Source organism: Clarias gariepinus, chromosome 27 (genome assembly GCF_024256425.1).
Source record: "Clarias gariepinus isolate MV-2021 ecotype Netherlands chromosome 27, CGAR_prim_01v2, whole genome shotgun sequence".
NCBI classification, from domain to species: Eukaryota; Metazoa; Chordata; class Actinopteri; order Siluriformes; family Clariidae; genus Clarias; species Clarias gariepinus.
Window position 1 is genome coordinate 16392740 of NC_071126.1, and position 16073 is coordinate 16408812.

General features: G+C 38.3%; 1 protein-coding gene across 1 annotated transcript in view; it reads left to right on the forward strand.

Moving 5' to 3' along the window:
- The window catches only part of nkain2 (sodium/potassium transporting ATPase interacting 2), a 218298-nt gene that overhangs the window by 79336 nt on the left and 122889 nt on the right, over positions 1 to 16073 (forward strand). The window contains exons 2-3 of the mRNA XM_053488409.1: positions 3005 to 3142; positions 9871 to 9951. Coding sequence (XP_053344384.1) covers positions 3005 to 3142; positions 9871 to 9951 — 219 coding nt within the window. The remainder of the gene's footprint in view (positions 1 to 3004; positions 3143 to 9870; positions 9952 to 16073) is intronic.

The window sequence follows — 16073 nt, forward strand, 5'->3', positions numbered from 1 at the left end:
AGGACTTTAGAGGTGCGAGGTGACAGTGCTAAATTAGTTAGCTGTGCTTTGTTTGGATTATTTGATAATGATGACTGAATAATGGCTCAGTCTCTAAATTAATGGCATCTAATGTAGAGGATGCAGGGTGTGTATGTGCAAGGAGTGAGACAAATTAATTTGGCTGTTTATTTTTTATTTTTTTTGTTAGATGTCGATATTACTTGCCTAACGTTAGCTTACTTTGGCTAGCTAGCTAGCTAAGCTATGTCACACTCATTAGGTGAGTTTCAAATTTAATTACATTTGTAAAGCGCTTTAAACAATTGTCATTGTCGCAAAGCAGCTTTACACAATCAGAAGAAATTCGTATGAAATGTGGGATATGACGATTAAACAGTCTGATGAACTGTCTTATGTTTGCGAGTGCTCTTGTTGTTGAACGTAGCCCCGCTGTACTGTCACCCGCGCTTCCGTACGTTCTTGCCAGGCAGGCGGCAGCAGATCACCGGATTAAACATCACCACATTTTTTTTTCTTCTGTTGGAACGGTCACTACTGGCGATTGTCAGGATAAAAGTTATTGCGAAATACAAACCCTTGACAACCATTTTATTCGCCTGGAGCCTGGTATAAGGGACATTACCCTTGTGAATATTGAGAAAAATATTAGGACTGCTAACTTTGAAAAGAAATTAAGGAATACAATTTGTTTGTTTTTTTAAAAAAAGGCTTTTTAACATAGACACTAAAAACCCCATCTTATAAAAGTTTTTGTACTGAAGTCCAGTTTTATTTGAAGAGATAGCAGGCAATAGAAAGCAAGTGAGGTCTCAGAAGGCATTAGCATTAGCTCCACTTTTCCCTAGTGGCACTGCATACAGCTTCATTGGGAATAAGACCTGACATTTGCCACTGAAGTACCATTGCTTGTTGAACCAAGAAGCTGGCCTTGTCACTTTTAATTTGCAAGTTATCTGTGTTCTTGCGATACGATAGCGAGGCCCTCATTCCGGCCCTAATTAACCCTCGTATTCTGGTCACTACTTAAAAATAGATGTGTCATTGACCTGGACCGAATTTTAAAATGGCCTAAATGTAATCTCCTTAATACAGATATGGCTTTAGATACGGTTCTGCATGTCCAGAAACTGAGGCAAGTGTATGACCTTCAGTGATGGAAAAAATATCATGCATAAAAGGCAAAAAAAGACTTATTTAGGATATTTTAACAAGTAAGCATTAGTATTAATATAGTACATTTTGTATATATACAGTACACTACTGTTCCAAAGGTTTAGAACACTTGCAAATTTCTTTGTTTTTGTTTAGTGATTTATTTTTCGACATTCTACAACAATACTGAGAATTTCAAAACTATAAAATAACACATTTGGAATTAGGTATTTACGTAACAACAAAATCCGTCAAGCACCATAATGAACCTGTCTCTCATGAAGGCCGTCCCAGGAGGGCGAGACCAAAACCTACCTCTGCCGCAGACGAGAAGTTCATTTAGAGTAATCAGCCTGAAAAATGACCAATTAACAGCACCTCAGGTTAGAGGCGTTATGAAGTCTTTACAGAGCAGAAGTAGCAGGAACATCTCAATATCAACTGTTCAAAGGAGATTAATGCATTTTTGGACGCCTTCAGCATTCCTTTACAATGTAGAAAGAAATAAAAATTAGGAACCATCATGGAGTTAGAAAGTGTTCTAAAACTTTTGAACGGTAGTGTATATAGTATATAATTCCTTATTTTTCTCCCTTATTTAGTCATGTCCAATTCCTCACCATCACTAGGGCTACTACTATCACTCAGTCAGGAGGGCCGAAGACTATTACGTGTTTCCTTCGAACCACGTGATGCCAACTGACTGCATCTTTTCGAACTGCTCGCTCACAGTTGGGGGCGGAGTAACACATTCGGAGGACAGTGCTATCCACTCCTTCCGCTTGTGGAGGTTAATGTCATCCCTCCTCTGTGAGAGAGCTCGGCCAATCAGCTCTCTATAGACCTCCGGCTGCGAGAGGTTACAGCATCACCCGGGAATCGAACCAGCGATCTCCGGATCATAGGGCGAACATTTTACCACTGCGCCACTCAGGGGCCATGTTTTTCCACTTTTTACCTAGTTTTACTAAGTGAAACTTTAAACATGCGTTTAGTGTCTTATGACAAGATATTTATTACTATAATGTTAGTAAAAAAAATGTGAGTCCCGAAGTCAGAATATTTTTTATTTTTCTTATTACAATGTATTTTCCTTTTTCTTGTATTTTTGTATTTTGTAAAATAAAAATTGTTCCAGAAATATTAAGTCGAGGCTCGAGTTTTGCCTCATGCAAAAATAATAACCATGTAAGTCCTGTATACATCTCGTGTATGAAGTCGAGTGACCAGACTAATCATGCTGTAATCTCAATGTCTGTGTTTTTTCTCCAGAGTTTTCTGCAGACATACTGTAGTGGTAGAGCTGAAAAAAATTTGTTTAAATTGTTTAAAGGTACAGATATTTGTAGCACTAAATCAAATACAGACAGAATTATACACCGCATTTCACTCCTAATACAGGATATATACTGTATACACAACCTGTAGAGAGGAAAATGGAAAAATAGCGGAAGTACCCAATCACCAGACAGTAAGCTAAAGGGGACAGGAAGCTTTAAAACCATAAAAGCGAAATAGAGGGGAAACAGCAATAGACTGGGATTTATAATATGATGGGTCAGCAGGGAGACAAAATGATGTGGACGTGACAGTTCCACATTTAGTAGAAATTTTAAATGTGCCTTCTAGCGCAAAGCAGGAAATTTATCATCAGCAGCTCATGAACAGTGCAACACCAAACTAATGTAAAAGCAAATGGAACGTGACTGAAGCTGCATGTGGTTTATTCCAGCGAAAGCATGACATTATTGTATTGATTTTTTTTTGCTATTTCGTGTTGTATTGTCTTTATCCTGCTGGCTAGTTAATGACCTCATCTAATATTTAATCTCATCTGGTTCTGTTACAGATCAGCATTTTGGAACGACAAATATTTGACTTTCTTGGTTACCAGTGGGCGCCGATCCTCACGAACTTCATCCACATCATCACGGTGATCCTGGGCCTGTTTGGGACGGTGCAGTTCAGGCCGCGATATGTCACCGGGGTAAGTGTAGAAATTATAGAGACATTAATAAATCTTGCTGAACCAAAACAGGCGTTATTGTCAGGAGTCATTTAACCTGTATGAAGGCACTCAGATCATCTTTTAATAAAACGAAAGCAAGGCAGGGTTATAACCTCAGTGGTTAAGGTGTTGGAGTCCTGATCAGAAGGTCTCAGGTTCAAACCCCAGCACCATCAATATGACCCTTCTTATGGTCTTTTCTAAAAGGTCTTTAACTCTCAAATGTGTAATGAGATAAAAAGTAAGTTTCTCTGGATAAGGGTTATGCCAAATGCTGTAAGATGCCAAAACATCTTTTCAACACTGTTATATACTCGAACCTTGTTATGATCACAGTAGATTAAGTACTGTAGATTGAAGCTGTTTACTGATTTAGTAAATGCATTTAATTCCATGTGTGAATGTTCAGGGTTATATTCGTGTCAAGTTTATTCTAGTATACTTCCTCATAATCTCCAGCACAGGTAGTAATACATGAGCTTACTACGGTACATGTGCTCTGTTATAATTAATGCTAAGTTGATTAAAAGCAGCAACAATAACAAAAATGCCATTTGCACCAATATCAGATTCTCAGAGTGCTGGGTGGAGTTAGATTCCTAACCCTTTCATGCATTGTGTCGACATGCACTCATTCACCTACTCACTCACTCACTCACTCACTCACTCACTTACTCATTCATTCTTTATACAGACTCGGGACATGTACCTGTAGCATACACCGTAAGAATCATGTGCAGTAATATAAATAAATGTACATTTCTGTAGCTCTCTAGACTATTGATAATTTTCAAGATTTTCCAATTTCCTACTTCCATTTAAATAATTAAAAAGATAGATAGATAGATAGATAGATAGATAGATAGATAGATAGAAAAAAATGGCAGACTATGCTGTAAAAAAGTTTGGGTTTGGATTATGCAACAGTAATTAATTGAAAAATAAAGAAAGAAAGAAATACAGTCCATATGTAACTCTGAAGACGTTTGTTTATTTATTTGTTTATTAATCAATCAATCAATAAATTAAATAGTTAATTAATTTAATTTTGAATTACTGTAAATACATTTACATTTCTTTAGGCCTCTAGACTAATTGTTATTCTTAATATTATAATTTATTGGGTATTATTGAATATAATGTATTATTATTAATAATAATAAAAATAATAATTATAATAATAATTATTATTATAATGTATACTTTATTATTACTACTTTTTTAGGCTTTTCTAGGCATGGACAATAAAAAAAAAATTAAATATCACATACTTAATTTAGAAAAATAGATTTACTTAAGTTGCCGTGCACCTCCAGGGTCTAGGTTCGATTCCCGGCCAGGTTCGATTTCCGTCTACGTGTGCATGGAGTTTGCATGTTCTCCCCATGCTTGGTGGCTTTCCTCTGGGTACTCAGGTGTATTTGAGTATGTTTTTAGATAATTTATGCACTAAAGAGTTAAACAAGTGTCGGTTGGTGGTAGGTATGAGTACATTATAATATTTCTAATATATATATATATATATATATATATATATATATATATATATATATATAAGTTTTCAACTCATTGTTATGTATGCTGTTAGAAATAGGAGCTCTGCAGGATCTCATTACAGGTTCACTGGATAATTATGCATTCTAGCTTCCTAAAAGGGTTCTGCTTGAAACCTTTCCTGAAAAGAAAACTTATTTAGAACTTTAAAAGTTTCCCTGTTACATCCCTTAAGCGCAAAGGGTCAATTATTTTTAAAAGTATACTCCAGATTTATAACTTTGGACTCACAAAACTCATCTTGCCTTTTAACAAAAAAAGGGGAAAAAAGAATCTGTCAAAAAAAAAAAGAAGAAGCTCTATTTGAGTTTTTGTCCATGATCATGTCCTGCATGAGAGTGTTATACTGCTGAAGCGAAGCGGCCCGGCTGCTGACGGAATCCGATGGCACATGATCGTTCATTTTTTAGCAGGATGGGTATCAAAGTCCTGATAATGTGCGATGTGTGATGTCGGCCTGAAATTAAGCCCCTTGTTATGACAGCATGTCAGTAACATGAGGTAAACCAAGCTTTTATTTTTTTTATTTTTTTTTTTTTATACAAACTGTGCACCGCTGCGAGATATCAATGTTCTGAAGGACAAGGTTATCAGACTTAGACTCTGTCAGCTTACCAATATGAAGCAGATTTCATTTTCTGCCTCCGGCCTGTATAGTTCAGAGGCAATGCGTGTATTTCCTCTGTTTAACATCCTGACTGTAGGGTGTGATCATGAACTAGTATGAAGGTGTTCTGTGATAAGGAAATCGGAATTAGTTTTACTGTTATTGGGTTTGGGAATCAATGTCACATCACGCCGTAGCCCATATCTCTGAGACCTTGCTTCCTTTATTTCTTTTCCTTCACGAAAAAAAGATATTGCATTGGCCTTTCTTTTTTTTTTTTTTTTTTTTTTCAGTTATCGCACTGGCACTGAATTAAAAATAGAAATTATAAACCATAAAGATTCTTGTTACTAGACAGGTGAAATGAATTACAGTAGTCATTGTAATTACACAAATTGTACAGTGTTGTGGGTTTCCTTCAAGTAATTGTCATAATATTACCAAGACACCTAAGTAAAAAAAAAAAAAATGTCTGGTGCCTTAAAAGAATTTTGAATTTGGAGAAAGAAATGTAACAATTTCCTCTCCAAATATTACTCAGTGACTTTCAAAAACATATTAGTGAGATATTCTGCATTTAAACAGTGAAGGCATTGGTGCAAGATTTCCGACTTGGCTTCCGACGTGGCTTCGACTTGTGAAAGAGACTCGAATCAACTAGTTTACATTTAGGCGTTTGGCAGATGCTCTCATCCAGAGCAATTTACCAAAGTGCTTTGTAGGTTCCATTATTGGATAGATCCTTACACTGGTTTACTAACCAAGTACCATCAATCAAACACTGTTGGGAAGGGGCAGGTAATTCGCGCAAGTACTGAAGCACCAGATACGTCTTAGGTCATTGTTTAAAGACTCTGTATGGACATCTAGTGGAAGTTCTTTTCACCATGTAGGTGCCAGAACAGGAAGCAGTCTAGATGAAGGTCTTCCTCGATCCCTGAGAGATGGTGGGACCAGCCGACCAGTGCTGGAGGATCAGAGGGAACGTAAAGCGGTGCGAGATGTGATTAGAGCTCTAGAGCTAGTTAGTAATATATATAAGACGGCAAAGGCACAGCTGTTAGCAAGAACGTTGAAAGCCTTGGAACCCAACCTGATCAGAATAAAGGATGACTTCAAAGTCACTATGTTATTGGTGTTTTCTCCTTTGAACCAAATTACATACTATCTGGGTTATCAAAGTGTAACTTCTTCACACGCCGTTCCCCTCCTGGTCCTGAGAGCAACTCCAATTTCGAAAGGAATAAAAGGGATTTTTTTTGTTCAGCCTGAACCTTTTTCACATTGAGTTTGAAATATAAACAGGCTGCCTGAAAAACCATTCAGGACCTCCGGACCTTCTCCAGATGAGCCTCCTTCATGTGAATGTGAAATATCAAGCTGTTTTAATTGAAGTCAATGGTTCAGCTCAGCTTTTCTCCCATCGTAAGATCTGTGGGAGGCTGTTTATTATCTGGCCTTGCGTGGAAGCTGCAGTTTGAATATGTTAATTGTGCTGGGCTTGAAAACGGTTTTGTGACACCCCCTACCCCCCCAGCCCAGGTATCGCGGCTCTCCCAGTGCGATGTGTAAATGAGAAAACACTTTTCTGCACCTGAGACCTTTCGAAGGCCATCGCCAATAAAATCCAAGCTTAGTTTGGTGCATTACGGCGGGAGCTTTAAAGCCGCACGGCATCCATCTTATTCATGTTCTCAAGGTTAGCTGGGATTGATTTGCTGTTACCACGCTATGTCGAGGAAAAGACGTTTGTTTCTAATTCTCTAAACGTCGATTTTTTTCTTTTTTTCCCCCACTGAGCCAAATTGGCTTGTTCATTTTGAGGCTTTCACACAACAACTGAGGGGCGGGAAACACCTTAGATGCATGCCAGTTTAGAGAACAACACCTGTCTTGCGCTCGGAGCTGTTTCAGTCGAAGCCACGTTGTTATTTTGCGTGAAAATGATTGCAGATTTTGGCTCAGCGTCTCACAGGCAGGTAACTCAAATAGATTTTCCATTTGTGTCTACTTATTTCTTCATTTCGGTCACATCGGCTATGTACGATTTGATCCAAAGAACACGCCCGGCTTAACACTAAAGCCAATGCATCTTATATGAAATGCAAAAAAAAATAAAATAAAAATCACTTCATGTTATGCCTGCTGTTTTAACAGCTCTACTCAGTCAGCACTTTCACTGTTCTTATTTCCTCCTCAAGGACGTGCAGAGCGTCTGTTTACCAGCCTGGGAATTTTTGGTTTTTTTAAAGCCATCCTTGCCCCAGTGATGATTTTGCATGCACATTGGAATCATTGTCTCTGATTCATATCGTGCAGTTGCGTGAGCTTCAGCATGTTCAGTGTGCTCTACACACTCCTACACTCACTCCTACGAGGCCGCGAGGAGAAGACGGATCTTGGATCTGTGAAGGACGGGTTTAAGGTGCACGGATGAGAAAATTAATTACAGAACGAGCATCCTACTCATGCTTTCCTAAAACAATGATTTACTTATTCCGTAAAAACACCAGCTTTATCTGGTTTGTGCTGAAGTCTTATTAGGACTCAAATATCAGGAGGTTAATGAAATATTCCTGGGATTATACCCATCATGTGAGTAATTTATGAGGACATACAGTACAGCGGGCTTTGTTTAAGATAAAGCCACATTTTACTTTCTATATACTAAATAAAAAAAAAATAACCCAGGGCAATGTACTATATTTTGTATGAATTGACATGCTGGTAGAGATTTCTTTATTTCCAGTGGTGAAAGAGGATTAGCACTTTTGTTTCGTCAGTATAAAGACACTCCAGGAAGCAGTCTTTTCTCATTTTTTTTAAAAAACAATAAAATGGGTCAAGTTAAAAAAATGCAAAACAATAAAATATAGCTAAAAAGAAAATCAGAAGGTGCGGTAGTTCCATGAGGTGTGTGATTTATTCAATTATGCTGTTTTGATCATATGATTGATTGGTCGATTCAATTAATCAAATCAAGGGGTCAGTTTTTGATTCCGAACTAGTTTGACCTTCCGAATAGCTTCATCTTCTGCAAATACACACACACACGTTTCATTCGCTTCTTTAGAATTTCATGAGTTGTCGGTGCAATACTGCAACGATCTGGACCAGAGCGTGGAGAAGAAGATTATCGCTCTGACATGACATCAAGCAAGTGCTTTCAATCGATTTTAAAAAATCACTCTTATAGTCTGTGATTAATCACAATTTGAAAACACTCGTATTATAAACGTCCAATGTTGGAATAAAGAAATGCATGACAGACAGGTTAGGGGAAACATCATGCAGTTTTATAATATCGCAAACATTAACATTTAACAAATGGTACACTCCTTACAAACGCAAATCATATTGTGAGCCCTGACTGCTCCTATAGTGCTGACCAAGCCTTTTTTTTTTTACTTGGCTAGTGCAATTGGCTAGCACATGCTTTGGTAAAAAAAAAAAAAAAAAGGATATACTTCTTGGGTTTTTAACACGCCCAGAGTGAATGAGTGCAGTTGCCATTTGTCATCGATTAGAAGTGCTGTTACATCGAGGTTCTGATAATGTATAATGTATTCTTGTACAAATAGTTCTTCTTTAAGGTACCTCGAGTGCACAACTTTGGTTTTATCCAAACTTCCATCTAAAAGCTTTTTATAATGAAACTTGCCGTTCAGCACCTGGTGATGCTTCCTCAGTCGTCTTATTATCCACGTTATTAACGTGCCGTTATACACACTGCCGGGTAACTGCGCTGTAATTATGGAAAGCCATTAGGGTGAAAATTGATTATATAATTAATTCATGTTTTTTAAGGACAGTAATGCGTTAACATTTCTAGATTAATCACATTAATACCGCATCAACAGCCCTAGTTGGTTTACAAGTTAAATTCAAATTTTATTTGTCACATACACATTTATAAACAGTACTATATGAAGTGAAATGCTTATACGACTGCTGATGACCTCAAGATTTCAAAAAGAAAGGTACAGTTTAAAGTGAGAGAATTTACAAATTAAAAATATGGAAATAAACTTACAGGACTTTTAAATTTACATTAGTTACAAGCCATAAAACTATTGAAAAAAAAATAGTAGAATAAAAAATTGAATATAAAAAATATATAATAAATTATAATAAAATGAAATATAGTACAGTTGTAATGTAATGTAGTGTAGTGTAGAACCGTGTCCAGTTATGGGCAAGATAAACACTAGTTAAACAAGCCATACACTAGTGACACATGTTTAGCCTCCATTCATGTCACGGTCATGTGACCTGCTAATGATAAAGTGCATTTGTTCATCTACTACAAGCCGTCCACAAGCGTGTACAATAAAGCTCAGAACATTCATATTTATTATAAGGTAGTGTATGTAGGACGCACATATCATGCTTAATTTATAAAAACACACCTACGCACGTGTGTGATCCCTACATTTCCGAAATGATTGTAATTACTACACGTCCTCCAGGAACGTTTTCTAGGAATCCTGTCCATTCCGAATAGTACAGTACATTGATTGTGTTCGTCCTTTCTTTTTCCCCCCAGTATGCAGTCTGGCTGGTGCTCTGGATCACCTGGAACGTCTTTGTCATCTGCTTTTACCTGGAAGTGGGTGACCTTTCCAAGGTAATGGATCTTTCCTCGGATTGGAATACAAGCCTGCTGTTTATTTCCAGATATAGATATATTTCCTGGATAATACAGAACAAACCAGCAGGATGTTTTTTTCTTTTGTTTTTTTTTCTCAGGTTTGCTTCCATCACATATTTTATAAGTCGTTAGCTGTAACATCTTTGACCCTTTAAAAGATTTTTTAACACACAAGGTCACTACTCAAGGTCAGCTCACTAAGGCTGATGCAAATATTATTTAAGAGATCATATTGCTTTGTCTCCATTTTCCTCTCCTGTGTTTTTATTTCAAAGGGATAAATTATTCCATATTCCCTAATCTGCTCAGATATGTAGGGGGAAAAAATGAGCATGATTAGAATGTCAAAATGTCAGATATTGTGCCCAATTAAACGGCAAACCAGGCATGTAAGTTGATTTTCAGATCCATCGAGCACTTCACGTAGTACATTTTCATTTTCCAAGTCGTGACGGTTCGCCTGAAGCGAGTGAGACACCTTCGAATCTTATTTTGATTCCTCATGCAATGCTTGCTCCTTATCATCTCTGCAAATGACAGCCTTTGAACAGAACTCGAACCCAAACCCCCCGAGCGCCTCCTTCCCGAACGTTCATTACTCCAGGCCAGATATCAACTGCTGCTTTCAAGGTCATGTGTGTTACACACTTCATCTGAACTAGCGTATGATCTTAAATGGCAGTCTGGTACTTCATCATTGGCTGGAGATATAAACAGCCACGAATGCAAGAGTGATGTTTGGTGAAGTTTGGTTTTCTGTCAGTCATGCAGCAGATCAGGACAATAGGATAATTGTCAGAATTGGATGATGATGATGATGATGATGATGCGAGTCTGGGTTACCCGACAGCACAGCACTGTATTCGTAATGAAGAGAAATGGACCATAGCACTCACTAGTAGCGGGGTTGTATTATTTTTCCTCAGCTGCGGATCTTCACTGGAGATTGATTACCGGATCATTAAATCACACCGTCGGGTGCGAGTCAATCAGAGCTTCACGTCGGTCTGGCACTACTGTATAATCTTATCACTGATCTCCTATTTCACATGACGTTATCTCAGACTACTGCTTTGCAGTACCGTCGTTTATAAAACGTTAAAACATTTTGACACAGCCATATTATTTGCCTCAAAATTTACAGAAAGATAAAACATGATTATCTGACAGAAAAAGTTCCGAACTTTTCTCTGAGTGAAAGATCCCATCTGCTATATCAGGGTTTTTTTTTCTGCATAAATTATTCTGCTGGATTCTTTACTGACTCTGCTTCTCTCTCTTTTTTTTTTTTTTTGCTGTTAAATGTGAAAGGTACATCCAATCCAGCAGGCACATTTTGGAAACACTAAGTGTGATTTTGTACCAGGCTGAAAACATTATTATTATCATTATTATTATTATTATTATAAACATATATTTAGCATGCATGTCTATGGGCAGTCTGGGTTCGATTCCCAGCCAGACTCGATTCCCGTCTCTGTGTGCATGGAGTGTGCATGTTCTCCCCGTGCTTGGTGGGTTTCCTCCGGGTACTCCGGTTTCCTCCCACAATCCAAAGACATGCAGGTTAGGCTAATTGCCATTCCCAAATTGCCTGTAGTGTGTGAGATGTGTGTAATGTTGGTTAAATTGGTTTTCTGAGTTTTGACGCTCAGCTGTTTGAGCTCTGGTTGTCGCCATCTTGGAAAAAGCTGGAAGAACCTAAACCACTGGGTAATCCATAAATGTAAAAAAAGTGCTTTTAACCTATCTGTCTGTTGAAACATGCTTTCTTATCTAGTTAGCACAATCTTGCTAAGCTTAGTCAAAAGTTAAAATTTGAAGATGTCTACCATTTAATATACAGTATATGCTCATGTTACTTTGCATTTGATTGAACTCTAATCCGTTATCCAAACCCCCTGCACCCTGTCCCATGTACACTACAGTGATTCCAGTTAGCTGGTCGGTTAAAGTGTTGCACCGCAGACAGCTAGCAGTTTGACACCTGCAATGCGGCTGTCACTCAAATCAGCCACACTACTAATTATGCATAATTCTATGGCTTAATGTAATTTAACTGATGCATTATATATTTTTTTAAATCACCCCCTGTACAGTTGTCATCATGGAAAATCTAGCTTTGGGGAGTGAAACTACTCTTTGTACGAGTCTGCAACCAAGTTTATTCCTGTTGTAAAGTTTGTGATTTGACATGGGGGTCTATGGGCATGGGGGGCACAGTGGCTTAGGGGTTAGCATCTCCAAGGTCCAGGTCCAATTTCCGCCTCAGGTCTGTGTGCATGAAGTTTGCATGTTCTTCACTTGGTACTTGGTGAGTTTCCTCAGTTTACTCCGGTTTCCTCCCACAGTTTAAACACATGTAGGTTAGGCTAATTGGCGTTTCCGAATTGCCAATAGTGTGTGAATGTGGTGCGATTGTGTGTATGTGTGTGCCCAGCGATGAATTGGTACCCCGTCCAGGGTTTACCCCACCTTGTGCCCCACCACTGCATGTTTTGGCGCTCCCACATCTGACTCATTTTTCAGAACTAGAGTTTGCCCCTTTAATTTATTCCAATAAGAAAGAAATGACCAAATCAAGTCACTACATGGAAAGTGTTTCCCTGTGAATGGCGCGTGGGCGTGTCCTGCCTCAGGTCATTGACAGATAATGAAGCACGACAGATGTTCTGTATCTCTCCTTGGTTTTACACGGATTAGATAAACGGAGAACGTTAGTTTGCGTATATGGGACTTGCATCATTTAAAAGTAGACCCTTGAAGCTTTCTATTGATATATTCCTCATGTCTGTTGTCACTGTGTTTATTTTCTTCATTTCACAAAAGCACAATGATTTGAGGATATTGTGAGTGTACATAAATAAAAGTAGACCCTTTACAGATTCAAACGATGTACTACAATTAAGCGTATGATCAGAAATGACCGAGCATTTTAAGTTCTTTTCACGGTTACCAGAAAAAAAATGCAAGTTTTGTCTCCGGCGGAAATGCAAACTCCTAGGGGTTAAAGGTTTACACCACCCCTCTCGTTCCTACTGAAATTCATACTGAATGGGCGAATCAGGTCAGACTGCTCCATCTGTTTTCACATGGTGCGTTTGTATCCTGATTGGCCTATTATTCTTATTATTAATGTAATATTACGGTTCATGAATAAAGCTTTTGTGTTTTGGCTATAATTTTATTTTTTAATCCTAATCCACAGAAATAATATATATTCTTTCCTATTCTTAAAAGCTGAAAAATAGTCTTGCGCAGGCAGGACCCTACCTGAAGTAGTAATTTGACCAAAAAAAACAATTTGAAACATTTAAAAGTTAGTATTAGGCTTTACACCCCCTCATTCTGATTGAAAATCCATGCGGATCAGGTCAAACTGTTCCGATTAAAGGGTGTACATGATGTATTTGTATCCTGATTGGCTCATTATTCTCCTTATTAGTGTAATATTAGGGGTCATGTAAATGAATCTATTGTGTTTTGGCTATAATTTCTATAATTTTTTATTCTAATTCATGTAACAAGACATTCTTGCATATTGTTAAAAACTGAAAAAATAGTCATTTGCAGGCAGAGCATTCCCTGAAGTAGTACATTTACCGAAAAAAAGTATGGAAACAATTGGAGGTTAGCATTAAGGTTTACATTAAATGTCAGTTGCTTTATTTAAGACTAACAAATTAAGAGTTTCAGCATTAATAAGCCTTAAGTAATGGTACCATGGTAACAAATGAAGTGCATTAATTGAAGTTTGTTTAAATGTTAATGAAATGCTGTACGCCTGCATTAATGGTTTATTTAATCCAGGTTTTTAAATAAGTCTTCATGAACAACATTAATGTCGATGATTACCTGACAGAAAACTGGGGTGTTGGAATATCGAACCCAACGTTTTTCATGTTAATGCAGTAATTGTTTGAGTATTCATTGTTAATGTATAAAATTAAAAGCTAACAAAAGGAATGAAAAGAAGTTTAAATAGTGTTTTATAGAGAAGTAGACCACACTTGAGCTGTCTTTGAGAATGATTATGTAAGAAGGCCTTTTTCTGATTGATGTCTTTAATATCAGCACATGGACAGTTGACCAGTTTCACCAGTTTCACCAGTTTCACCAGTTTCACAGTAACATTTATTTTTCCAACATTGAATGTTAGCACTGTTGCCTTGCAGCTCCCAGGTCGGGGTACGAATACCACCTCGGGGTCCGTGTGCATGGAGTTTGCATGTTCTCCCCGTGCTTGGTTGGTTTCCTCCGGGTTCTCCGGTTTCCTCCCACAGTCTAAAGACATGCAGATTAGGTTTATTGGAGTTTCCGAATTACTTGTAGTGTATGAATTTGTGTGCCCTACAATGGATCGTCACCCCATCCAGGGTGCAATTAATTTCCCGTGACCCTGTATACAGGATAAAGTGGTATAGACGATGAGTGAGTGAATGTTTTATTCCTTTCCTAAATGACCTCAAGCATGGGAAATCTTTATAAGTATCAAATTTTGAAAGCGTAGACTACTTCTCCTATAATAATCTGTTTATTTACATTTTTGGGAAGCAGAAACATGTTAGGCGGCACGGTGGCTTAGAGGTTACAGCACGCACCTCCGTAGTTGGAGGTTTGGGTTTTGGCTTTGATCCGTCTGTGTGGAGTTTGTTCTCTCTGTGCTTGGTGGGTTTCCTCCCACATGCCAAAGACATGCAGTGTAGCCTGATTTGCATTCGCATGTGTGTGCTTGTGCCCTGTGATGTGTTGGCACCCCATCCAGGATGTACCCTGCCTCGTACCCTACGTTTACTGGCATACTGTACGTTGTGTGACACTGAAAGTCATACATTCTGTATAGAGGTAAAATCCTTGAGTTTTCATGAGTATGCTGTTGAGACGGCATTAAAAGTATGTTTAATATGCTTTCCAAGCCATTGTTGCTTACAGACAAACACGATCGGGCTCTTATCAGAGGTCTACAGTTTCGTCGTACAGCTGTGGCTCGACGCTCTTTAAGAATCCAGACCGAGTCAAAGCAGTTCTTTCCCAGAGCTCTCGCCATTCGCTGTGGTCCTATTAGATTGGATATATATATTTTTTTAAATCTTTGAAGCTTTTCCTCCAATGTGCTGGCAGGCTGTCAGTGCTACAGCATGGAGGAGACAGAAAAAAAAAAGCTTCCTCCTGCACCGCTCAAAAGCTCCTGTGCTGCTTTTAGAGAAGCCTTGCATCTTCTCTTCCCACAAGTGATCTTGTCAATCATTTCTCCGCAGGAAACGGAAAAAAATCGCTTGTACTGTACATATTTCATCCTGCGTTCGAATCGGAAAAGACATTCAGTTCTGTTTTAATTTAGCAATATCGGTTAGGGTGATTTATTTCTTTGTGCCGGTTGCAGCTCAGTGCAGTGCATTTAACAGGGAAATGAATTTGTCACTCTTTGATGGCGAAGGCAATCGGTTTAGATCACCAGGAGGAAACAAAATTAAGATAAATAGCTAAGAAATCCTAATCTCACTCGGTGCGGGCTGAAACACGCTCGTCTCTCGCATGAAGGCGACATGACGCTGTGTGTGCCAAAGGCAGAAAGCAGTACGAGTGACCGAATTGACACAAATACAGTCGAAAAAAAAAAAATCCAATCTGCTGTTTGCCATTGCAGGTCAATCTAATTTGTATCTGCAGAAAAAGGTGTCTTCCTCACAACATGGATGATGAGTCTCGATACACCATGCCTTCATACAGCACACATCTTCTGTATTGAAGCACGACAGCACATCTTCTGTTTGTGTTTAAATATTAAAGTGGCTACTGCCAGCTCTTGGCCTCGAGTCGCGTCTTTATGTTTGGAACAGCATGAAATAGCCTTTACTGGAGAAAGAGACCATGAGCAGAAGTGTAGACACAGGAAAGTGTGTGTGAGTAAGAGAGAGAGAGAGAGAGAGAAAGAGAGCAAGTAAATAACACAACTTTTAGTGTGTGTGTGTGTGTGTGTGTGTGTGTGTGTGTGTGTGTAAATTCAGGCAAACTGGCAGGAATAAGAACTGTTCACTGCAGCCAGAACACGAGACATTAACCAGCAGCTTAGCTGCGCCTAAGAACACAACTGCTGT